A 24,617-nucleotide genomic window follows, 5' to 3' on the forward strand; every position below is an offset into this window, starting at 1 on the left:
TGAATAACATGGTAGCCAGATCAAAGAGGTATTAAATGAGGAACATTTATATGACACTTTAAGGCATTTCTCTCACAATACTACAAGATAGGTGGTAAAAGGATTATCATTCCCAATCTACAGGTGAAGAAACTGGGGGAGACAAGTTAAGTGACTTGTGCAAGGTCACACAGTAAATGTCTGAGGCCTGATTTGAACTCAGGTCTTTCTGACTCTAGGTCCAGTGTTCCATCTACTGAATCACCCAGGTGCCTCTTAAAAGAGGAGTGGATTTGGGAACACTAGGAAGGGAAAGTCAATAGGATTTACGATATGATTGGATGCTGTGGCTAGAAAGTTGAAAGTATCAAAGAGGACTTCAAGTTTTTAAGTTTGGCAACATAGTCATACTATTTCTGTTATATTTATTGCTGTTAGCATTATTATTTTAAAAGGGAAAAGTAAGAAGGAGGAACTAGCCAGAAAAGAAGATGGTGGTGATGAATTCAGTTTGATATTTGTTGTGCATGTAGTGCCTGTGTGACATCTGGTAGATATCCCCATGGGATGCTGGAAATTTGATTAGGGAAGACATCATGGATAAAGATAGAGATCTGCAAGGCAGAAATTGAAACTCTGAGATTGATAGCAAATATAGGTCACCAAGGGAGAAGCTGTAGAGAGATGATAGAATCTTGGGAAATGATCTCATTTATAGAGGAGAAACAAAGGTCATTGGGTGGGGAGGGGAAAACCCAGTAAAGGAGTAATTCAATTCATCAATGAACATTTGTTTAGCATCTACAGTGTGCTAGGCACTGCCTTGGCTAGCACTAACTAGGCTTGGGGGTTCAGGGAGGTTTGGATTCAAAGCCAAAAATGAATTTGGAACTGAATTTTGGAAGTGGAATTTAGAATTGGAATTTTAATTCGGAACTGGAATTTGGAAGTGGAATGTGGAATTGGAATTTGGAATTGGAATTCTGAAATGAAATTTGAAAGTGGAATTCAGAATTAGAATTTTGAACTGGAATTTGGAATTGGAATTGGAATATGGAACTGGGATTTGGAAGTGGAATTTAGAATTGGAATTTTAATTCGGAACTGGAATTTGGAAGTGGAATGTGGAATTGGAATTTGGAATTGGAATTCTGAAATGAAATTTGAAAGTGGAATTCAGAATTAGAATTTGGAACTGGAATTTGGAACTGGAATTTGAAATTGGAATTTAGATTTGGAAATTGGAATGGAATGTGGGACTGAAATTTCCCTTTGAATTAAGAACTGTAATTTCTAATTAGACAACAAAGAGCAATCTCGTAGAAAAATTACAATTTTACATTGGCATGGCATCTTGAGCATGGACTTGGAATTTCAAAAATAATTTGGAGCAGAAATTTGAAATTATATTTTGGGATAAAATGTATATATGTAGTCTGATGGATAGCGTATTGGCCTTTGAGTTAGGACGATCAGAGTCCCCAGGTCACCTTTGATCCTTACCACCTGAACAAATCACTAAATGTCCCTGGGTCTCAGTTTCTTCACCTGTAAAATGAGGGTGGAGTCCAAGGTTGCAACAGAGGGGGATAAGAAGTTTGGCCAGAATGTGGGTGGTTTGGGGTGATTAGATTTTGTGAACCTAGTTGCCTCCACAGGGATTGTTCTGAGAACTCGTTTTGGTAAGTTGAGTTTGTCGTCAGTGCTTTTTCCACTGTCCTTTTCAGGGCAATGGGCTATCCAAGAGGACACACCCCTACCTCCTATTTATAGCCATTGTTCTCATTTTCTCATACTGGTAGGCATAATTAGTGTTTTGCTATTAATAGCTAAAGATGATTTCATGTGTTTCACCTTTTAGGGGAAAGTTTCACTGTTAATGGGGCTTTCAGTGCATTAGTCCAAATCCAGGGTGGGAAGCCCAGTCAGTGGCAGGGCTACAGAAGACATTTGGTAAGACTCCTCAGTTCACATGAGTCAGTGATTGCCTATTCTGTCCACCCATCAACCTGACTCTTGAGTATCGATTTGAGTGTTCTGTTACTGAGCAAATAAGGAAGTATCCTCTACTCCAGAATGGATGCTATGTCTTAGGCTTCCTTCCCTTTTGTTATACCCCTGAACACTGTGATTTGCACTCCTGAGTAAGCAGAGGTAGGCAGGATTCTCTGGAATGTATAGAAATGTAGTTATAATAGAGGGAGAATGGCATTTACCACATGAGGACATGCAAGGAGGACTGTTGTCTGGTATAGTGGAAAGAGCACTAGACTTAGAACCCCCTAATCCTATCTGCTACTTACTATGTGACCTTGGACAAATCACTTCATCACTCTGGACTTCAGTTTCCCCATCTAAGTCCAAGGAGCCACTGGATTTTATTGAGCAAGGGAGTGACGTGTTCTAGATATCTCTCTTTGGCAGCTGTGTGGAGGATGGGTTTGTAGGGGGAAGAGACCTGAGTCAGGGAAGCCTAATTGGAAGTGTGGACCCAATGAACCCCAATTTGAAACAGAGTCTGTTCTAAGAAAGACAAATGAAATTAGGGTATGTGTATCCACAGTTTAATTTCTCTCAAGCTGGCTTGACAGACACTGCATGGGAGTTACAGTGCAATATTGGACCCCTCTAAGAGGAGGGGGGGAACTGGCTTGATTTGGGATTGTGCCCTTCGAAAAGTAGGTGTTCCCAAGGGATGCCGAGAGGTGGGCTATATTAAAATGCGATCTTGAGTACATGATTTATGTCACTTAATCATGATCAAAGAAACATAAATTTCTATGTCACCTGTCTTAACAATAGAGAGGAATCAACATTTTCCCAGACCCTTCTGGGTAACGCAATGAGCAGCAATAGACCCATTTAGATTAGATCTTTTAAAGTCCTTCTGTAGAAGAACTAAATTTTGATAGAACGGGGAATGGGGAAGTTCCCAAGATAATGATTACTAAGAAATTCACTTTTCACAGAAGCTATTGCAAGAGTTCAGGTGAGAGATGAGGGGGACCTGAACTAGGGTGGGAGTGAAGTAAGGGGAAAGGAATGAAAATGAGAGACTTTGTGGAGGCAGAATTGGTAAGATTTGTCAACACTGGGGATGACTTTAAAATTGAAAACCTAAATGATTGGAAGGATTGCAGTGTCATTAATTTAAAAAATAACTAACCTAATCTTCTGTCATGGGAAGAGGCAGAAGGTAGGGCACGTGTGTAGGGCATGAAATACTATAGAGAAGAAAAGGGGTGAGAACTAAGAAGAGATCACAGGAAGTCAGATTTCAAGGAGTAAGGGCATGAGTAGGAGGGAGTGAGGAAGTGGAGGGAGTAAGTATAGATGACTCTTGAGCAATTTTCTTCTGAAAAAGGAGATCATTTGATCCTTTGAAGAAACAGGAGCAAGGCAAGATCTTTTTTTTTTAAGATAGGAAAAAAATTCATTATGTTTGTAGGCAGAGGAGAAGAAGACAGTGGAAAGAAAATGTTAGACTAAAGAGAAAGGAGAGATAATTAAGACACTGAAGTCCAGGTGCTTGATTAGTCAACACAACAGGTTTTCAAGTCAAGGAAGATGAAGGCAGCAGACAGGATGAAATTTGGGAAGGTGTCTTGAAGGGCAGCAGACCTAAGGGTGACGGAAATCAAAAGAAGACGTGGTGAGGGGTGATAATAGAGCAATGATTTGGAAAGTCTGGGTTGGGAAAACCAGGGTAGCCTTCTTTTGGGAAGAGGAAAACCTGTATTCAGTATTAGCTCCTCTAAAATATAGGGGAATCTAATATGTATTTCACACAGTCAAATCTCCCATTTTCTCTTTTGTGATCTTTGTCTTCCATTGGAGGGTGGAGAATAGGGATAAGAATAAGCCTTCTATCAAAGAGAGGAGAGGTTCCAGTAGCACCTATCTACCCCAGAATGAAAGTGGTGTAGAAATTGTGTCTAGGAATAATGTGAATGAACTCAATGATATTGTTACAGAGTTGAGAGAAACTCAGTGAACACTAAGGATAACTTTTATTATAAGATACTAGGGGCTTCTCGAAGCTTTGTAACTTCTCCCTCTGCCTATGATTATGAATCTCCACTTTGTTTTCCACTGTTAGTTGAAAATCCTAGGAAGTCAAAAAAGGAATTGTGTCATTGTTATGTGGGCTAGAAGGTACGAGATAGAGAAATTGTGAGACTCTCATTCTGCAGTGGGGATGAGAAGGGGAGAAACCTTGGAACAGAAACAGTGGGTAGTGATAGCCAAGAACAAAGAGGCAAGGGATAGAAAAACAAGAAACAACAGGGTAAGAGGGTAGTCAGTCTATTCCTACAAGGATTATACCCCTTTATATCTTTATTAAACCTTTACGTCTGATAAAGCAGAATCAGTGACCAAATAGTATTATAAATCTCTGAGGGCAGGACCCATGTCTTAATTATTTTTCTTTCTTTTGAAAATACACTTTTGAAAATACATTTTAAGTTTTTTGAGATATTTTTGTTTTTACATGACCTAGATTTCCCCCATGAATCCCAACCTCTCCCTCCATATAAGAAGGATTTCTGAAAGAAAAAAATTAACAAGTGAAGAAAAGGAAAAAATTAGCAAAACTGATAAATAAATACAAAAAATCTGACATATACAATGTTTTATACTTGTGAACTCCCCTCCCCTCCCCTACACCTCTGCTAGGAATGAGGAAAATGTCATTTTGTTCATCTTTAGATCTTCCCCAGTACAATAGATTCTTAATAAATGTTTGATGAGTGACTCAATGATATGATAGGGAAGAAAAGGTCTTGACTTAAAATTAGAAGAGCTAAGGGGCAGTTAGATGGCATGGTGGATAGAACACTAGCCCTGAAGTCAGGGGCACCTGAGTTCAGATTTGTTAGCCTCAGACACTTACTAGCTGTGCGACTCTGGACAAGTCACTTACCCCGATTGCCTCAAAAAAAAAATCAGAAAAGCTTGGTTCAAATCCTGTCCCCAACCCTTACTGGCTAAGTGAGTTGCCAAGGTCATAAATTTTTCTGAGCCTCAGTTTTCTGATCTGTAAAAATGAAAATAATAATTGCAGCACTACTTTTGTGAGGAAGGGGCTTTCTAAACTATAAAGTGTTATGTAAATATGAGCTATAGTTGCTGTGAATTGCTACTGACCTCTCCTTGCTTATCAGTGAATGGAGAAAATGTGTCCTCCATTGAAAGGGATATGAAGGAAGGAGCATCTCAGAGGAAAGCTAGATTCCAGTTAAAGTAAGCTGGGGTGGTGGGAGGTAGAAACCAGTTGCGAAAAATGTCTATAATATGGAGGACGTTGCTCATAATATAACATGAAATAATCAGCAAAACTAGCAGAAGGGCATTTGGCAATTATGGGAGCCTGGGAAGAGGTAGGTGGAGTTGGGTAGAAATGAGAGTGAAGTGAGAGGTAGCAGAGTCAGTGGCTGGATAAGAGTGATGAGGGCAGGAGGTGGGAGGCTAGTGCAGAGGAAATGCTGAATAGACAGAAAGCTATTATGGAGGATTTGGGGAGGATTGAGCATCCTCAGTATTATATGGATGGGATGTCTGTGAACATGTTCCCTGGGCACCTGGGCACTTCTCAGAGCTTGCTTGTGGCTCCCTCCTGGGCTTTTGAGCACAGGATACTTCTGGGGCTACTGTGGTACTGCTCTCTATATTCTAAATTCATAGCCCCTCAATTTATTTCCCATAGAAGAAGCATTTTATACTCCATATTGCTTGGACCCACTCACATTGTCCCTCCTGGATAACTAGTTCCCCAGACCCTCCTCTGGTTGTTCAGTTGCTTCTGACTCTTTGTGACCCATTTGGGGTTTTCTTGGCAAAGTCATTTCTTTCTCTCACTCATTTTACAGATGAGGAAACTGAGGTAAACAGGTTGAAATGACTTGCCCAGGATCACACAGCTAGTAAGTGTCTGAGATCTCCATAACTCCAAACCCAACACTGTCCCACCTATGACATTTCTCTGGTGTAGGCAACAAAGACTAGGGGTGCAAAGGTTTTTAAGTGTAAGGTAAGGAGCTCTAGGCTAGAAAGTCAAATTTGAAGACTCCGGGGATGTCCTTTTCAAGGGACCCAGGGCAGTTACATTCCACATTGAAACATGTAAGTACCTTTTGCATGTGCAAGGGACAGATGTGCTCCTTTGTAAGATGTACCTCCCTCAAAATAGATATTTGGCCAAAGAAAGCTGAAAGTTTAGCATAGAATCTTCCATGTGCATGTGCTATTTTGATGGATGAGCCATGAGCCTTATGAGTCTCTTGTCACTTAAGAATGTAGGCTCTTAAAGGTCAGAGTGGAATTTTTTTAGGGTAGATAGATGGTGGGGCCTGTCCACTACCTTCCTGCTTTTACCCTTGATCGGGACTGGTATTTCCCTTCCTTCCTCCTCCTACCAGGTTCCCGTCATTGAAGAAAGCCCCTGTAGTGAGCAGTCTGGGTGAAGAAACTGGGGATTTTTAGCCTAGAAAAGAAAAGATGAGGTAGGGGATGTAAGGGAAAAAGACAAAAAAATTCTTCAAGTCTTTGAAGGGCTATGTGAAAGGTCTGCTTCACCACAGTGGACAGAGCAAGGAACACTGAATTAAAGCTGCAGAGATAGCTTTGGCTTTATATAAGGGAATCTAATTAGAGTTGTCTAAAAGTAGAATAAACTACCTCCCAAGGTAATAAATTCCCCTACACTTGGAGGCAGCAAGTTCACTTAAGGGACTTCCAACTTCCCTTCCAACTCTTGAGATGCCATGACTGGAGAGAAGGGCAGAAAGCTGCTGCCTGAATCCCTGGTTAGCACCAAATATTCCCTTGACTACCTCCCACACTCAGTGCTCACGTACCTGGGAGGAAACAGAGGACACATTGTTATAGAACTATATACTTCCTTCTGCCCTCCCAGGCTTCCTGGCCTATATCCTTAACAACTTGTGTTTGTGCCTTCTATTTCTGGCTAGTAACTGACTGGCATCTTGATCACTTGCCCAAATTTGTTTGCATGCTTGATAAAAATACATGCTTGTCACCTTAGGGGAAAACAGAATGGTAACATTTTTAAACCTAATGATTTTTGTTTCTGTGAAAACCTCTTTGAAGAATTCACGTTTCAAGGTTGATGGAAGTCCAGGTCCTAACTGGTATTTATAGCTTCCAATCCTCCTGTCCACTGAAAATATGGCACATCAGATTTGGAGGAGAGGCTGATTTCTGGAAAGGGTGGCTAATACTGATTCACATTTAGGTAGTTTCAGAATTACAGAGCATTTCCCTCAAAACTAACCCAATGGGAAAGGTAGTATAATTTCTGTTTTGAAGATGAGAAAACTGAAGCTGAAGGGTTATGGCTCATGTAGCTGATCAGCAGAAGAGGTGGGTCTTAAACCCAGTATCTCTTACTCTAAACCCAGTGTTCCTTCCCCCCATGCCACCTTGCCTTCTGGTCTCCTAAGGGGTTGAGAAACTACACAGAGTGAGGGTAATCATTTCTCCTTCTCCCCCTGCAGCCCTGGCCCGGCACCGGTATATGAAGCAGGCTCGGGCACTAATCCCCCAGATGATGGAAAAACCCCTCTACTGGGGAACTGACAGGAGCTCCCAGGTTTCATCTTACCAAATGAACCCGCTGCTGCAGCGAGGTAAACCCTACCAAAGAAATGTAAGAGGGCTAAGGGTAAGAACATGGGCTGCATCGGGTCTTTGGGAAAAGGACAACAAGGATTTCTATGGCCCAGAGAGAAGAAGCACAAATTAAACAATTAGTTTGACAATCAAATAAAGAGGGTGTTCCAGGGGACTCTCTGGTACCCCTATGAACCAGGGAAATCAATTTATCTTGGGGCTTGTCATACAGTGATATTGTCATTTTTCTTTGTGTTTAGATTTTTCCCCACCAGCCAGCTTCCCTCAGATGCCAGGGCCCCCAACACCAACTCATCCCCCTGCTGCCAATGGAGTGCTAGAGTACTTAGAGAAGGAACTGCAGAAGCTCAACCCTGCCCAGTTCCTCCCACCAGATCACAAAGCAAGAGTTGATCGTCACTGCAGCATGTTGTCTTCCCTGGGTTCAGAAATCGTAGAACGCAGGATTATCCACCTTCCCCCCTTGGTCAGAGACCTTCCCTCCTCCCAGAGGACCAGTGAATCATCTCACCAGCAGTTTTCCAGGAGACCTTGGGCTCTGGAGGAGGGGAAAGAGGAGAGAAGGCAGAATCATTACTCTAATTTCTGTAGAGGGTCCTTGGAACCATGGCCAAAGCCCAAAGCCTCAGAGCACAGAGGTCGTGAGAACTATAAGAATGGAAGACATTGGAACTCCAGGGAGGAAGACTCATACATGTCTAGGCCATACTCTGAAAGCCTGAGTGATGATGGGTCCTATTCCCGGGAGGCCCACTGGCGCTCCAACCACTCAACACAACGGAGCCGCTCTCCAAGGAGGCACCATCGGCCAGGCCAAAGGGAGAGCGCCTACAGGCACCGTCACCACCGACACCGAAGCTATTCCCCTCCATCTTGCCACAACTCCTGGAGTTCAGAAGAAGAGAAGGAGCGGCAGTATCGTCAAGGCTGGAAATCTCACCATCCTTCTCAACCCCCGAGCTGGACAGAAGAGAAGCCTCCAAGCTACCGCTCTCTAGATGTCATTCCAGGCAAGAATGTCAGGAAAAAAGGGAATGTGGAAAGGCGTTCGGTGAGCCTGGGAATTACTTGCTGTGATGGTAGGGCATAGAAAAAGAAGACCCATTAATCTGGCATAGTTTTGGTGTATTTGACCAATTAGTGTATTTCAATTGATCACCCCATAAAAGAAGTGATCTCTCCTAGTCAAGGGATGACCAACTCTAGACAAGTTTTGCAAAGTGCCCAGAGAACATTTATTAAGTACCTACTTTATGCCAGACATTATGCTAAACAGTGGCGATCAAAAAACAAGTGAAATTTTAATACCTACCCTCAAAGAGCTTACATTCCAATAATGAAAAACATTTGCTATACTGTATTCAAAACAAGTATTTAATAAATACCTCTGACACCAACTCTCTTAGGATGGGGTGAGTTTGAGGGACCTAGTTTTAGAAAGGGCAACATCCCCAATAGATTGTAGAGAAAGCACAAGGCGTGGAGTGAAGAAGACCATGTAAACATCACATTCCTCCCATGTAACATGGGGTAAATTAATTATGGTGATACTTTTCTCAAATGAAATAATATACATAAAATGCCCCAAAGCATTCTTTGAATGACAGTGACTAATTTCAAAGCATTATCACAGCTCTATGTCCTTTCTGATATCTGGCTCATTGATCATGGGACCTAGAGCTAGAAAAGACCCTAGAGATCATCTCCTCCAACTTTCTCGTTTTACAACTGAGGAAATCCCTCTGCCCCTAGAAGATGGTGCCAACAAATTGTGTATAACATAAGCTCTCTACTCCCTACCCAATTGTTCAGAAACTAGAAAAAGGTCAGACCTTTTGCAGGGAGACAGCAACAAGAAATCAATGCTATGTGTTGCAGTGGTGGATGTTAAAGCAACCACTAGGAAACCCCTACTCGTGCCACGTTTTCCCATGACACTGACTTCAGAGTGATCTGTGGAGGGCCGCTGGATAACCCCTCTAAAAATTTGCCATCTTGAGAGGAAAGCTCTATCCATATCCTTAAGATGTTAGGACTACTCCAGAGATCTGGCCTCAAGTGGCTTTGGGGGACTCACTTCTGTCTCCTTATGGGGTGGTGGGTAGAAAAGGTGACTCACTTCTTGATTGTCAGATGTTATAGGAAACACACAGGGGGTGAAGTGGTTTTGAGGATTTCCCTGAGGGAAAGTGGAAACATTATGGTTTGAAAATCTCAGAAGCTTCTCAAAATTCCCTGGTGAGGAGCATGGTGGGTAATGGAACTTGTTTCAAAGTGCCCTAGAATTATAACACTGGCCTGAACCAAATATGTGTATCTTATATTGACTCTAGGCTTCAGACCGTCCTAGAAGTTTTGGGGGGTTCAGATCAGGAATGCTTCATGGGATTGCAGGCTGTTCTCTGTCTGGCAATCAGCTGATCTGTGCCAAGACACAGGCCATCACCTGAGGCCCTCTTAACTGTTTTTAACATAACATGGTTTTCTCTAGAAGGTATAGTAGAATACGTGAGGGGCCCAGGAGGCCATGCATAGGAAATGCTGGGACCACAGATAGGTGGTACAGTGGATAGAGTTCTGGGCTTAGAATTCAGTAAAACCTAAGTTCAAATTCAGCCTCAGACACTGCTAGAAAACAGGGTAACCTGAGCAAGTCTTTTATGTGGGCCTCACTTTCCTCATCTATAAAGTGAAGGAAATGGACTTGATGACTTCTTGGGTTCCTTTCAGTTCTCAGGTTATGATCAAATGAGTTGGTGAGACCACTTGGGATGCCAAGGGAATGGGAAGAAAATAAGCATCAATATAATTCCTACTATGCACCAGGCACTGTATGCTTTACAAATGCTTTACAAATATTATTGTATTTGATCCTTACAACAACTCAGCAAGGTAATTGTTTTTATTACCCCCATTTTACAGCTAAGGAAACTAAAATAGAAGTTAAGTGATTTGCCTAGGGTCACACAGCTAGTAAGTGTCTGAAGCTAGATTTGAACTCAGGTCTTTCTGTCTCCAGACCCCAGCACTATATCCACTGTGCCATTTAGCTGCCTCAGTATAGTGGGCAAAGAGATTGTGGTTGAGCCTAACCCTTAGGTGTTCACTAGACTAGATTTCTTATAGAATCATAGATCTGTAGAACTAAAAATTCACCTTGAGACCCACTAGCCCAACTCTCTCATTTTGCATATGGGGAGAATGAGGCCAAGTAAAATTCTTGAAAGAACTTGGTCAGGATCCAAGTCTAACTCCACCTCCCAGGGCCCTCACTGTTACCGGTTAATATGATGCAATAATATTACTTAGTGTGATATTTAAAAAGATTTGCAAAACATAATTTCTGGGTAATTTAATTATTCTATTAATAAGATCAGCAGGTTATTAATAAAAGGATGAATATTTGGCAGCTCTCTTAGACCATAGACCCCAAATGCAGGGAGGAGAGGGGGGTGATCACAGCTTATATGCCCTTCGAAGAGGAGGTGTTCCTGAGGGGTGCCTACTCAATTCTGATTGGTTAATCAAATGGGAGGTGGGCTGTCTTGGGGTGTATGACTTAGGTCACTGAAACCTTGGTCAGAGAGACATCAATTTACGTATCACCTATCTTGATAATAGGGAGAATCAAGATTTTCCCAAGACATGTCTGAGCAAACACAGTCAACAGGAATATACCTGTTAGCCCAAACTTAGAATTTGTTTTACTGTCTGATTAGATCTTGGCCTGGGTAAATCTCTAAGAGAAATTTCCCACACTGGTTGTTTTCTAGATGAGGAAGTAGAAAAGGGGAAAAACCTTGGTCCTAATACAATAATTAGTTATTAAATACAAGTGAAATGCACTCATTTTTCACACTAACTATTACAGTGACTTTCATTGCCTAGTTTAAGACTTATGAAGTTGGTTTCATTATTTGCCACTAGGTGGTGACCTTTAATAACTTGTAACTTAAAATTTCCCCATGGTGGTGGGGAAAAAAATCAGCTTCAAAGCTTGGAAGGAACCTATGAGCTCTTTTAGTACAACTCAGACCTAGATGGCAGTCTCTCCTTAAAGCATTATTCACATTACATCACATCACAGCATCTCTTGAAGACCTCATGTCTTCTCACGGTGGCTCATTCGTCTTTGGTCTTGCTCTATCAAATTTTCCTTTACCTCAAATTAAAATCTGCCTCTCCAAAACTTCCCCCCAATTGTTCCTAGTTCTGTCTTTGTGGTCCAAGACAAACAAGTCTAATATTTCTTACACATGGCAAACTGTATGACCTTAAGCTAGGTGTTTCTCAATGTCATCTTCCTTATCCACAAAATGAAGGGGTTGGATAAAATAAACTCTGCAGTCACTTCTGGCTCTAAACCTATGGTCTTTTTTTTTTTTTTTTTTTAGCTTTTTTGAAGTTTTTTTTCATTAATTTATTTCTTTTTAGTTTTCAACTTTCATTTCCATAAGTTTTAAATTTTCTCCTCCTCCTCCCCAAGATGGCCTGCAATCTGATATAAGCTCTACATATATATTCCTATTAAACATATTTGCACATTATTCATGTTGTATAAAAGGATTATAATGAATGGGAGAAACCACAAGAAAGAAAACAAAACAAAACAAAACAGAAAATAATCTGCTTCGCTCTGTATTCAGACTCCATAGTTCTTTCTCTGGTTGTGGATGGCATTTACCATTATGAGTCCTTTGGAGTGGTTTTAGGTGCTTGCATTGCTGAGAAGGGCTAAGCCTATCAAAGTCAGTCATCACACACTATGGCTGTTACTTTGTACAATTCTGCTCATTACACTCAGTATCAGTTAAGTCTTTCCATGTTTTTCTGAAGTCCACTTGCTCATCATTTCCTATAGCATAATAGTATTCTATTGCATTCATATACCACAACTTGTTCAGCCATTCCCTAATGGATGGGCATCCCCTCAATTTCCAGTTCTTGCCCACCACGGGGAGAGCTGTAATAAATATTTTTGTACACATGGGTCCTTTTCCCTTTTTTATGATCTCTTTGGGTCCATGATCTTTTAACTGCTTGAAGATAACTCTCACATCATTGACCCTCTTACCCCCAGCCTCATGCCAGGTTCAACATTCCCACTTCCCATTAGCCAGTCCACATTCCCTCAATCTAAACATGGCACAGCATTCCAGTCCCTTGACATCGTGACCACACTCCTTACATGTAGTCTTCCATCTTTTCCTACGATGTGAATGCCAGAACTAAACCAGATATAGTTTTATCAAAGCAGGAGAGAAAGGGCCTCTCCCTTGATTCCTGGATACTCCACTAAGATTGCACTTAGAGGGAGCATCATACAGTTGACTGGCTTTAAGTCTTGAAGACCTAGGTTCAAGTCTAGCCTCCAAGATATATTAACTGTATAACCCTGGGCAAGTCACTGAACTCCTCAGTGACTAGGTAGCTCTTTAAGATTAAAAATAGCAAAATGGTTTCTTAGTATAGGTCCAGACCCCAAACTGAAAGATTGCATTAGCATTTTTTTGTTGCTGTTCAGTTGCGTCCAACTCTTTGTAACCCCATTTGGGGTTGTCTTGGCAAAGATACTAGAGTGGTTTGACATCGTCTTCTCCAGTTCATTTTACAGATGAGGAAATGGAGGCAAACAGGGTAAAGTTATTTGCCCAGGGTCGCACAAATAGTAAGTGTCTGAGGCCGGATTTGAACTCAGGAAGATGAGTCCTCCTGACTCCAGGCCTGGAACTCTATTACTCCATCACATAATTGCCCCATCAAAGCATTTGCTTTATTGGCCAAAACGTCACACGTCTTACTAAAATCTCTAGATATTTTTCACAGAAACTGTTACCTAGTCACACCTCCATCCATACTGAAGACATGTAACTATTGTCTGTTATAATTCACAATCTCAAAGTTTAGCTCATCTAAGATATCACCGGAAAAACTACCCCAAGGGACTGGCAAACGACCTCCTCTCCACTGTCCATTTACAACCCTGTATAGCCTGGCCTTGCAGAAAAATTCATGGAGGTATATCTTGAACTTCTTTCTATAAATTTCTCCTACTATTAACCTATAACAAGTCTTAGTAAAAATCATTACAGAATCACTTATAAATAGCCATTCATGAAAAAATAATTCAAAGCAACATCAAATTAACAAAACAAACAAACCTGATGTCTCTAAACATTTCTTTCATGACCACATCCCTATGTTCTCTTAGAAATAAATCCAGTAGTAACTTACAGTTCTAACGTCAAAAAGTCCAGCTTGTCTGAGCATGCTTGTGCTTGATGGCCACCAAGGGAATCTGATCTCTATCTTGGCACTTAGCTGTGGTATTTCACTAGTCAGTTTTGTAAATTAGACCATGCTTACTCTTTCAGGTAGAAGACAAGGTAGGTTTCATCCTCTCTCAACCACAACTAACCTTCAACTCTTAAGAAAGCACTAATGATTTCTATCTCTTTTCCACTTGACTTTTTAGTCCAATCAGTGAGCTTTTTAGAGACAAGCCGGATACCAATCTATTTTCTAAGAAAGTTGACTACTTGGGCAAGTTGGGACTTGTATGAATAAGCCCTAAATAAAATTCTGTGTCCCTCTTTGACTTCCTTCCCCTTTTTTCTTGGTGGTACAACACATGATATCTCAACAAAGGACTGTGTATTGAAAAAAAATAAAAAGACAACTATCAGATGTTTGAGAGTGTATTGTTGAGGGGAGAAACAATGCTAGAATTCATAGGATCATAGGTTTAGAGCTGAAATTGGCCATTAAGTGTTTCATTATTCATAAGGTCCAATTCTTTCATTCTACAGATAATGAAAGTGAAGCCAAGAGAGGCCACGCTATCACATGGCTAGCAGATATCTGAGGCAGAATTTGAACTTAGTGCTTCCTATCTCCAGGACCAGTACCCTTTTTACTAAACCATTTTGTCTCCATTATAACAGAGTTTTTCCCAGGTGGCCATTCTTACTGTAGTACAGAGGTAGTATATCCATGAATGAAATCCATTCAAGTCATACAAACTACTAGAAAACATTTACTGAGCACTTGCTCCAAACACAACATTATTAGGCCTTGTGGGATGGAAAAATATAAAAGGTCCCTGCCCTCAAGAACTGGGGGAGACAGGACCCCACGTGGAAAGGTGAACAGGAAACAAAACCACATTGGCTAATCCCATGTTAAGCCCTGAAGTAAAGAATTAAACAATTGGAGGTCATTTAAAATGAGGGCAGTTTTCTTGGAGACTGTGGCCCTTAGCCTAGGCTTAGACAGAGATTCTTAACCTAAGGTCCTTGAACTTTATGTGCATGTGTCCATGCATGCATACATACATGCACATACACATATATACATGTGTATATAAAATGTGTTACATATGTATATAGTTATGTTTTATCTATGATATATAATTTATATGAAAATATTCTATATTTCAATGTAATTGACTTCGTAATCCTATGTGTTTTGTTTTCTTCATTTAAAAACAGTACTCCGAAAAAGGGTTTTCACCAGACTGCCAAAGAGTCTGACCCAAAAAATGTTATGAACCCCTGGCCTACGAGAAATGCAGGATTTGGATAGGCAGAGAGGAAGGAAAGAAGGCATTCCAGGCTGGCAAGAAAAGCGCAAGAAAGCTGAAGCAAGCATCTGAGTGACATATATGAGCACAGGGAGAAGATGGGTCTGATCATTTCTTTCATCCCTTCTTCTCCCCCATCCTCCTTACTGCTAATTTTAGTGATTTGGATTTTATCACTTGAAGGTGCTAACAAAAATCTAATTAGAAGGGAAAAAAAGGTGAGGGAATTTTGAGATACATGAGGACTAGTTAATTACTCAGTCCCTGATAGCTCTTCTCCAACTGTGTGACTTTAAGAGGCATAGTTGTGCTTAAATGAAGACGATCTCTTCCTCTCTCTCTTTTTCCTCTCTCCCTCCTATCCTACCTCCCACAGGGCTATAGTGAAAGCCAGTATAAGTGGGGTAATATGTCACAGTGGGGGGAAAACTAGATTTTTTTTAATTTTGTGAGTTTTGTAACCTACTTTACCCACAAAAATGAAAGTGTTTTCTTTTTTAATAACAAAAATCCAGGAGGACATAATAGAAAGTGAATTCACAATTCAAAATAACCACAAAATGCATAAAATATCCAGGAGTCAATCTACCAAAACATTCTCCATAAAAACTGGATTTTAAGTTGCACAAGTGGGCCCAAATTCTGTATGGCTCTGGGCAGATCATTTAACTTGTCTTGGCCTAATTTCTTCATCCATAAAATAAAGGGATTGGATCAAAGGATCTTTTAGCTCTAACTCTGTGATCTAGGCCAGAGATGTCAAACTCACTGCCACTGTGTTCAGTCGTGTCCAACTCTTCATAACCCAATGAGCCATAGAACACCAGGCCCTTCTGTCCTTTACTATCTCCCAAAGTCTGTCCAAGTCATGTTCACTGCTTCCATGACACTACCTATTCATCTCATCTTCTGCCATGTCATTCTCCTTATGCCTTCTGGCCCAACATCAGGAATTTTTCCAATGAGTTCTTTCTTCTCATTACTTGACCAAGTATTTAAGCTTCAGTCTTTGACCTTCCTGTGAATAGCCTGAATTAATTTAAGTATTGACTGATTTGATCTCCTTGCTGTCCAAGGGACTCTCAAAAATCTTCTCTAGCAGCACAATTCAAAAGTTTCAGTTCTGCAGTACTCAGCTTTCCTTCTAGTCCAACTCTCACAACCATACATAGTTTTGACTATACAGACCTTTGGAACTGAGGTGATGTCTTTGCTTTTTAGCATACTGTCCAGATCTTTGGGTATCACTGATCTAAACCATTCATACACCCTAATTTTGAACAATGCACTGACTCTCCAGTTTTTTGTTTTCTGTAAAATATATATAAAGTTCTAGTCCATAGAATCCTTGTTGGGCTTATATATTCTATAGTTCTGAAGAGGCTAGTTATACATTGTCTACCCCTAGGAGTATTCATGTTTTATTTGAGGAAATAGAAATAATGCACAGCTACCATGCATAAATCATGATGTTAGAAGGTGTTTGGTACAAAGGAGAGTCAGGGAGGAAGCGAGGGAGAGAGAACAAATGAACATAGTCTCTGCCCTCAAGTAGGTGCTTAATGCATTTTGGTTGGATGGGATTAAATTGAATGTTGCCCTCAGAGTTTGTGATTAAATCTTTTCTGTGTCCTTTTCCCTTTCTAGGAGAGAGAAAGCTCCCATAGTGGAAGGAGTGTCATCATCTAATACTTGGGATCTCTTTCTTGACTATTCATTCTATCATGATGGACACCAATTGATTTTCTAACTCAGAAGCCTTGTCCATTCTGAACTTGTGCTTCTGGATTGGACCCCAGGAACCAAGCTGAAGTAGCATGATGGGTTTGACCTTTGGCTTCTCCTTTCATTCATTCAATAAGCAGTTCATAAGTGTCTTTGGTATGCCAGCTACTGTTCTAGGCATTGGGTATACAAAGGCAAAATCAGTCAATCACTAAGCATTCATTAAACACCTAAGATGCTTCATAAGCTCAGTGCTAGGCAGTAGGGATACAAAGACAGATATTCATGAGGATACATGTCTGACTAAGAACTGTTTCATGAATCTTCAACTCAATTCCATGTATCAGATGAAAGGTTTAATCTCAGAACTCAGGAATCTTGATGAAGCAATTGAGAATCCAGGAAGAGCAAGAGAGATGAGCTGTATGTGCCTCTGTGTATACAGTAGTGCTAAGGGATATTTATAAGGAGAGCATTGTGTTGAAACTTAGACTCCACCTGTTTCAACCCTAGATTTATAGTCTCACAGCTCAGTCCATTCTGTTTTAGGGTCATTATCAATTTAAAAGTGCTACCCAAGGGAAAATAAAAGACTCTGATTGGTGATAGTTGTTGTTTGGTTTGGTTTGGTTTTTGCCTTTTTTATATCTGTGTGTGACTGTCTCAATTAGCATTAATTAAGTTCTTGCTAAGTATCAGGCACTGTGCTAAGCACTAAGAATAGAAAGACAAAAATGCAAAGTCTCTACCTTCAAGAGACATAATTCTCTCCAGGAATACAATATGCAATATTGGGGAATGCATATAAAATGAATACAAGGTCATTGGGGGAGGAGATGCACTAGTCTGTGGGGAAACCAGGAAACCAGGAAAGGCTTCCTGTAGAAGGTGATCTCTAACTGAGATTTAAAGGAAACCAGCGACTCCAAGAATCAAAAGGTAAGGAGGGAGTGCATTCCAGGCTGAGTTCATTTTGTTTAGTGTGAAGGCATGAGAGAGGAAGTAGCTTATATGTGGAACAGGCAGTAGGCTAGTATTACTGGACTGAGGGGAGTAAAGTGTAGGAAGGAGCCAGGCTATAAAGAGCTTTAAATGTCAAGCATATTTTAGGAAAAATAACTTGGCAGCTGTGTGGAGGATAGTTTGGAATGGCAAGAGATATGAGACAGGGAGACCAATAGAAAGCTATTGCAATAGACCAGGCAAGAGGTGATAAAAGTTTGAACTCAGGAGAGAAAGGAATATCTGTAAGAGATGTTGTGGAGATAAAAATGATGAGATTTGATAACTGACTAGATATGTGGAGTGGGGAAGTAAGTAGAGGATGACAACCAAGTTTGTAAACCTAGGTGACTAGAAGATGGCGTTTGGACAGTATTAAGGAAGGTTGGGAGGGGGAAAAAGAGAAGAAAGTGAGTTGTATTTTATATATTATATGTTCAGTTATATTGTAGACATGTGGATATATTGAGTTTAAGGTACCTATGGGACTCCATTGAAAATGTCTAATAGGAAATTTGTAATGTGGAGCTTGGGTTCAGGAGAGAAACTTAAGTTTCAATATATAGGTCTTGTAATTATCTGGAGAAAGATGATCATTAAACCCATGGTATTTGATGAGGTCCCTGAGGGAGAGTATAGAGGGAAAAGAGAAGAAGATGCAGGTACACCTACAGTTAGCAGGCATGCCAGGGATAAAGATATAGCAAAGGAGCTAAAAGCAAACTCAGATGATTAGACCATTTTATGAATGAAGATGAATAGAGGTGAAATCTGTCATTCCAGGTCAAAAAGCTATTAAGTGTCTAAGCTGGGGCTAGATGCTAATAAATGTCTAAGCTAGGTCTTTTGATTCCTAATCCAATAAGAATTCTTTTACCCTACTCTTGAAGAAAATGGAAGAAAGGAAGGAAGGAAGGAAGGAAGGAAGGAAGGAAGGAAGGAAGGAAGGAAGGAAGGAAGGAAGGCAGGAAGGAAGGAAGGAAGGAAGGGAGGGAGGGAGGGAGGGAGGGAGGGAGGAAGGAAGGAAGGAAGGAAGGAAGGAAGGAAGGAAGGAAGGAAGGAAGGAAGGAAGAGAGGAAGAGAGGAAGGAAGGGAGGCAGGGAGAGAGAATAAGCTTTTATTAAGCACCTACTGTGCCCTACGCTCACAACAACACTGGGAGGTAAGCATTATTATTATCCCCATTTTACTGATGAGGAAAGTTAAGGTATTTAGGTTAAGTGGCTAAGGCCAGAAAATGAATTCCTACCTTCTTGACTCCAAGTGTACCACTCTGAAGCATCTTCCTGCCCCCTAATCCATGATCACAGATCACAGTTTGAGAGATATCACAGTATCATAGATTTGGAGCTATAAGGGACCTTAGAGATCCTCTAGTCCAGTCCCCTTATTTTATACCAAGCTGCTTCTTATTAACTTGAAGTTATAGTAACTCATAAAAAGGTTATAGGAGATCAAAGAAGAAAAACAGTATTATTCATTTGCATAATTTGCATAATACTCAAATACATGAGGAAAATGTGGCTTGGGTGAACAGGGGGAAATTTTTTGTGCAGGAATTTCTTCCACCAATGCAAATTAAAACCAACTGTAATTTAGGGGGGGTTGCCTGAAATACAGGTGAAGTGACTTGCTCCAGGTCCCATAACTAGTACATGTCAGAAGCTGGACTTTCTTTTGTACACCCAGTACTCTACTATACCAGGCTAGCTCTAAGATTTAGGCCTAACTTTCAGAAAATGAATCTAATGGATCAGCTTCCTGAATTGGAGGAAACATCATAAGGACACCCATATATAAGCTCCAGGAGGGAAAGGACTGGTGTTTTTTATTTTTTAATTTTTATCCCCAGTCCTTAGCCCAGCGCTTGACATATAGAAAGGGCTTAATAAAAGCTTTTCCATTTTTCATTCGTTGGTTACTTAATGTGCCTCATGAGGTGCTGAAAACAGCACTAAAGATAGAAGTCAGAACAATTAGACCTGACTAAATGCATCCCAACAAAATCGTGTCAGCAGTGATAATTATAGAAGTACTTAGGGAGACAGATACTGAGAAGCTTCAAGTACCTAGCTTCCTCTGACAATAAGGACTGAGACTTTTAATTTCAGAGTGTGGATTAAAACCCCAGTTGAGTGGTGTGATAGGAAGCACAATGTGATGCAAGAGTCCGGGATTCCAGTTCTGTTCCCTGATTTGCCACTAATGGGCTGTGTGACAGACACTTCACCTCCCTGGAGTCATTTCCCCATCTGTAAAGTAAGGGAGGGGGAGGGGGCGTGAATTAAATTATCTCTGAGGTCTCCTCTAGTGTTAAATCTTGTGATCTTCAAGGTTAAATCTAGTTGATTAGGACCAACTGATATGGTAGTAAATTTGCCCAGATTCACAAGCCCCATGTGACAGTTTCTTCACACTGGGGCCAGACAAAAACCGCTTTGTTCTTTTGTTTTACAAAGTCACCAAGCTGGGAGCTGAAAGGAACCCTAGAGGCAGATGTGACCACAAATATAATTTGCTGTGTCATTAATTCCGGCAAATCGCTTTACCTTTCAAAGCCTCTGTTTTTTCATGAGTTATATGGAAACTGCTATTGTTTACCATTTCTCTAACTAGCTATATTAAGCAGGCATAGATCAGGGAAATACGTTCACCAAAGGTCTTCATTACTGTCATGGAGAATGGCATACAGGAAGTCCAAATGCAAGAGGTAGTCCCTAAAAATGGAGACATTTTCCAGAATATTCTATTTGGGGATGACACCAGGCTAATTGCAGCAAGCCCTGAAACACTAGATGATCTTTCCATGGGAATGCATGGCCACTCAGAAGAGATTGGCCCAGTAATCCACACAAGGAAAAACAGGTGGATGAAGTCTACATATTGGTCAGATTAAAGCATCTGGTTTGATAGATAACTCATTCAGTTGGTTCATCAGAATGTCTGTCATAAACCAGCACTGTAAGTGAAAAATAAACCTGAAATCAGCATCCAATCCAATCCTATAAAGATTTTAATGCCTACTATGGGGCAGCTGGGTGCCATAGTGGATAGAGTGTTGGCTTGGAGTCAGGAAGACTCCTCTTACCAGTTATATGACCATAGACCAGTCATAACCCTGTTTGCCTCAGTTTCCTCATCTGTAAAATGAGCTGGAAAAAGAAATGATAAATTAGTCCAGTATCTTTGCCAAGAAAGCCCAAAATGGGGTCATGAAGAGTTGGATACAACTAAACACCAACTCAGCAATAATAACGAAATGTCTAGTGTGTGCCAGGCACTGTGCTGAGTGCTAGGCCTATGACATGCTAATGAAATAAATGCTGGAGGTTGAATATTCTTTGAAATGAAGGTTAAGATCCTTAAATGTCATACTTGTTCCATGTCCAGATCAGATGTTGAATGTGGAAGTCATTGGGCCATAGAGGAGATTTGAGAAGTCATAAAACCCAACCCTCTCATTTTACAGATGAGGAAACCAAGGCCCACAGAGGTTAGGACTTACGCAATGTTCCACAAACAGAAATTCATAGATCTGAGATTTGAACCGAGGTACTTGGATTTCAAATACAGGCATCATGCCACCTCATGAAAAGAAATACTTTCTTCTTACGTGCAATTTTTCAAGACTTTACTATTCCATTGCATAGCATAGATCATCTTCTGTTCTACTCAGATGGAATTTGCTCCCTGGTTGTCATGGAAGGTATAAAAAGCTAACTAAGTAAACTATCCCAAGTAATTTTGTTGTTCCATTGTGTCTATTCATGACCCCATTTGGGGTTTTCTTGGCAAAAAATATTGGAGTGGTTTGCCATTTCCTTGTCCAGTTCATTTTACAGATGAGGAAACTGAGGCAAACAGGGTTAAGTCACTTGCCCAGGTCACATAGCTAGTAAGTGTCTGAGGCTGGATTTGAACTCATGAAGATGAGTCTTCTCGATGCCAAGCCCAGTGCTCTGATCACTGTGCCACCTGGCTGCCATCACAAGTAAACTTTAGTCAAAAATATTATAGTATCTACACTGTGCTATGATGAAAAGCAGTTAAACACTTATCAATACAAGCAAAGTATGCTAGATATCATTAAAACCAAATTAAACTGACAATAATGATAATAATAGGTAAACATTATTAATAGTAGGTAAACATTAAAATAAAAGGTAACATTTATATCAAGGTGTACAAAGTGCTTTACAAATATTACCTTATTTGATCCTTACAACAACCCTGAAAGGTAAGTGCTGTTATTATCACGTCCACTTTTTCAGATGGGGAAATTGAGACAAATAAAGATTAAATGGCTTGCTCAGTGTCACAGAGCTAGTAAGTATCTGAGACTGGGTTTGATTTTGAGTCTTTCTGACTCCAGACCCAGCACTCTATCTACTGGGCTAGTTGGCTATTGGCCCCTTCCCTACTGCCTTCAAACATGTCCTTGTCTCACCCATCCTCAAAAAAGCCTCATTTGATCCATCCATTCCTGCCAACTACTGTCCCATATTTTTCCTTCCTTTTGAGACTAAACGTGAGAAGGCTATCTATAATAGGTATCTCCACTTCTTCTTACTCTCTTTTTAGCTCTCTGCAATCTGACTTCCAATCTCATCATTGCATAGGAATTTCTCTCTCCAAAGTTACTAATGATTTCTTAATTGCCAGATCCAATGACCTTTTCTCAATCCTCATCTTTCTTGACTTCTCTGCAGCCTTTGATACTGCCCATCCCTCTCTTTTCCTTGATACTCTCTTGTCTAGGTTTCACTAGGTTTTCAGGACACTGCTCTCTCCTGATCCTCCTTCCCCCACCTTACTCTTCCTTTGTCAGATCTTCATCCAGGCCACACCCACTAACCATGAGTGTCCAACAAGGATCTATCCTGGGCCCTCTTCTCCCTCTAGAGTAGACTCTTTCACTTGATCTCATCAACTCCCATGGATTAAGTGATCATTTCTATGCAGATGATTCTCGGATCTCTTTATCCAGCCCTTACCTCTCTGCTGACACCAGTATCATATTTTTCCCACCGCTTCTTAGACATCTCAAGCTGGATGTAGAATCTTAAATTCGACATGCCCAAAACTAGAATCATCTTTCCCTTCAAAACTTACACTCTTCCACTCTTATTGTCCAGGACACCACTATCCTCCCAGTCTCCCAGTCTTGCATCATCCTCAACTACTCACTATCTCTCAGCACTCCCACCTCACCATGTCCTACTAGGGCCTGCCAATTTCACCTTAGCAACATCTCTCAAATATGCTCCCTTCTCTGCTCACTCCAATTCATCCTCCATTCAGGTACTAAAGTGATTTTCCTAAAACACAGGACCAACCATATCACTCCCTACTCCATAAACTTCCTATGAGTGGCTTCCTGTCACTTCCCACCTTCAACAGAAAGCCTTTCCCAATCCCTTTTATGGACTAACCGATTACCTGGGCGATTAGGTGTTGAAGTGGATACAGCTCCAGACCTGGAGTCAGGAAGACTCCTCCTCTTGAGTTCAAATCTGATCTGACACATACTAGCTACTGACCTTGCACCAGGGTCACAAAGTGACCCTGGGCAAGTCATTTAACCCTTTCTGCCTCAGTTTCCTCATCTGTAAAATGAGCTGGAGAAGGAAATGGCAAACCACTCCAGAATCTTTGCCAAAAAACCCCAAATGGGGTCAAGAGTATGACTTCTATCAAGAGCAGGAAGAGAGCTGAAGCTATTTAATCTATCCTCATTTTCCAGATGGAAAAACTGAGTCCCAGGGAGTAAAATAACTTGCCCAAGAGAAAGGAGGAAGTAAGACCCAGAGACAGAGCTTAGACTGTTCCTCTGACTCTAGAGTCACTGTGTTTTTCAATGGCCCAGGCAGATCCTATGGAACAGCCTAGATAGGAGAAGCCTCCACACATCCCAGGTGTGCTCACATTCTGAAACTCCTTTATCTGCCCTGCTCCTAAAATGTCAGTTGCAACTCCACTTGCAAACAGAACTCACCTGAGTCACAGGTGCTCCTGAGACAACTTCCCTTCACTTTTCACACATCATAAATACTTGTTGATTGAGCCTCTGCTCATAGATATATTTTTAGCTAGTCATTGGGGTATACCGAGAGGCTGGTGAAGTCCCCTCATCTCAGAACCAGGACTAGGTTAGGGTTATGGTAGTTCAGGATAGCTCTTTAATCAGTAAAATTGATACCTAGTAGCAGAGCTTGAGTAAGTGGTCTTGGTATTGGAGGCCCACAATGTAATTTGTGTGTACTAGGCCACAGAGCTCCTCCAGGTGCAGAAACTACGGTGCCATCTCAGGCACTATAGCACTTTCTCTCAAGAGTCTAGATTAGGGACAGAGAAGGGAATGGAAGAAAGCCCAGAGAGAAACACAGATAAGCCAGACAGCTTTGAAAACTACAACTTGAACCTATCTATATGCATGAAAAGGAAAGCATGATATTCATAATAGAGATCTGCAGGTGTCTATGCAATCCTCTTTTTCATTCAACTTTGTATGGAAAGACTTTGGTACTTAAATTCAGAATAAACAATTTTTTTAAGAGCCTGAGAGAATCAGTGACAACGTGCAACTTCCCCAAAATGAAACTTTAGTTCCCCAAATCACTCTATTTCCTTTGGTTTTGCTCTCCTCATTACTGCCTACTGTCTTACAGGAAAACTT

At 40.8% G+C, this 24,617-nt stretch overlaps 2 protein-coding genes across 4 annotated transcripts in view; one reads left to right on the plus strand and one right to left on the minus strand.

The window, feature by feature from the left end:
* Positions 1-14,138, minus strand: part of CD86 (CD86 molecule) — a 161,553-nt gene extending 147,415 nt beyond the window's left edge. Inside the window, exon 1 of the mRNA XM_072613829.1 lies at positions 13,867-14,138. The gene's annotated coding sequence lies outside the window, so the exon portion shown is untranslated. The remainder of the gene's footprint in view (positions 1-13,866) is intronic.
* The window catches only part of ILDR1 (immunoglobulin like domain containing receptor 1), a 61,495-nt gene extending 43,948 nt beyond the window's left edge, over positions 1-17,547 (plus strand). The window contains exons 6-8 of one of the 3 annotated variants that reach the window (XM_072613825.1): positions 7,497-7,628; positions 7,872-8,711; positions 16,862-17,547. In XM_072613825.1, coding sequence (XP_072469926.1) covers positions 7,497-7,628; positions 7,872-8,711; positions 16,862-16,881 — 992 coding nt within the window. In that variant the 3' untranslated portion in view covers positions 16,882-17,547. The remainder of the gene's footprint in view (positions 1-7,496; positions 7,629-7,871; positions 8,712-16,861) is intronic. The other 2 variants (XM_072613826.1, XM_072613827.1) reach the window with 2 other exon arrangements.
* The last annotated feature ends 7,070 nt before the right edge of the window (positions 17,548-24,617 follow it).

This window comes from Notamacropus eugenii, chromosome 5, assembly GCF_028372415.1.
Source record: "Notamacropus eugenii isolate mMacEug1 chromosome 5, mMacEug1.pri_v2, whole genome shotgun sequence".
NCBI lineage: Eukaryota > Metazoa > Chordata > Mammalia > Diprotodontia > Macropodidae > Notamacropus > Notamacropus eugenii.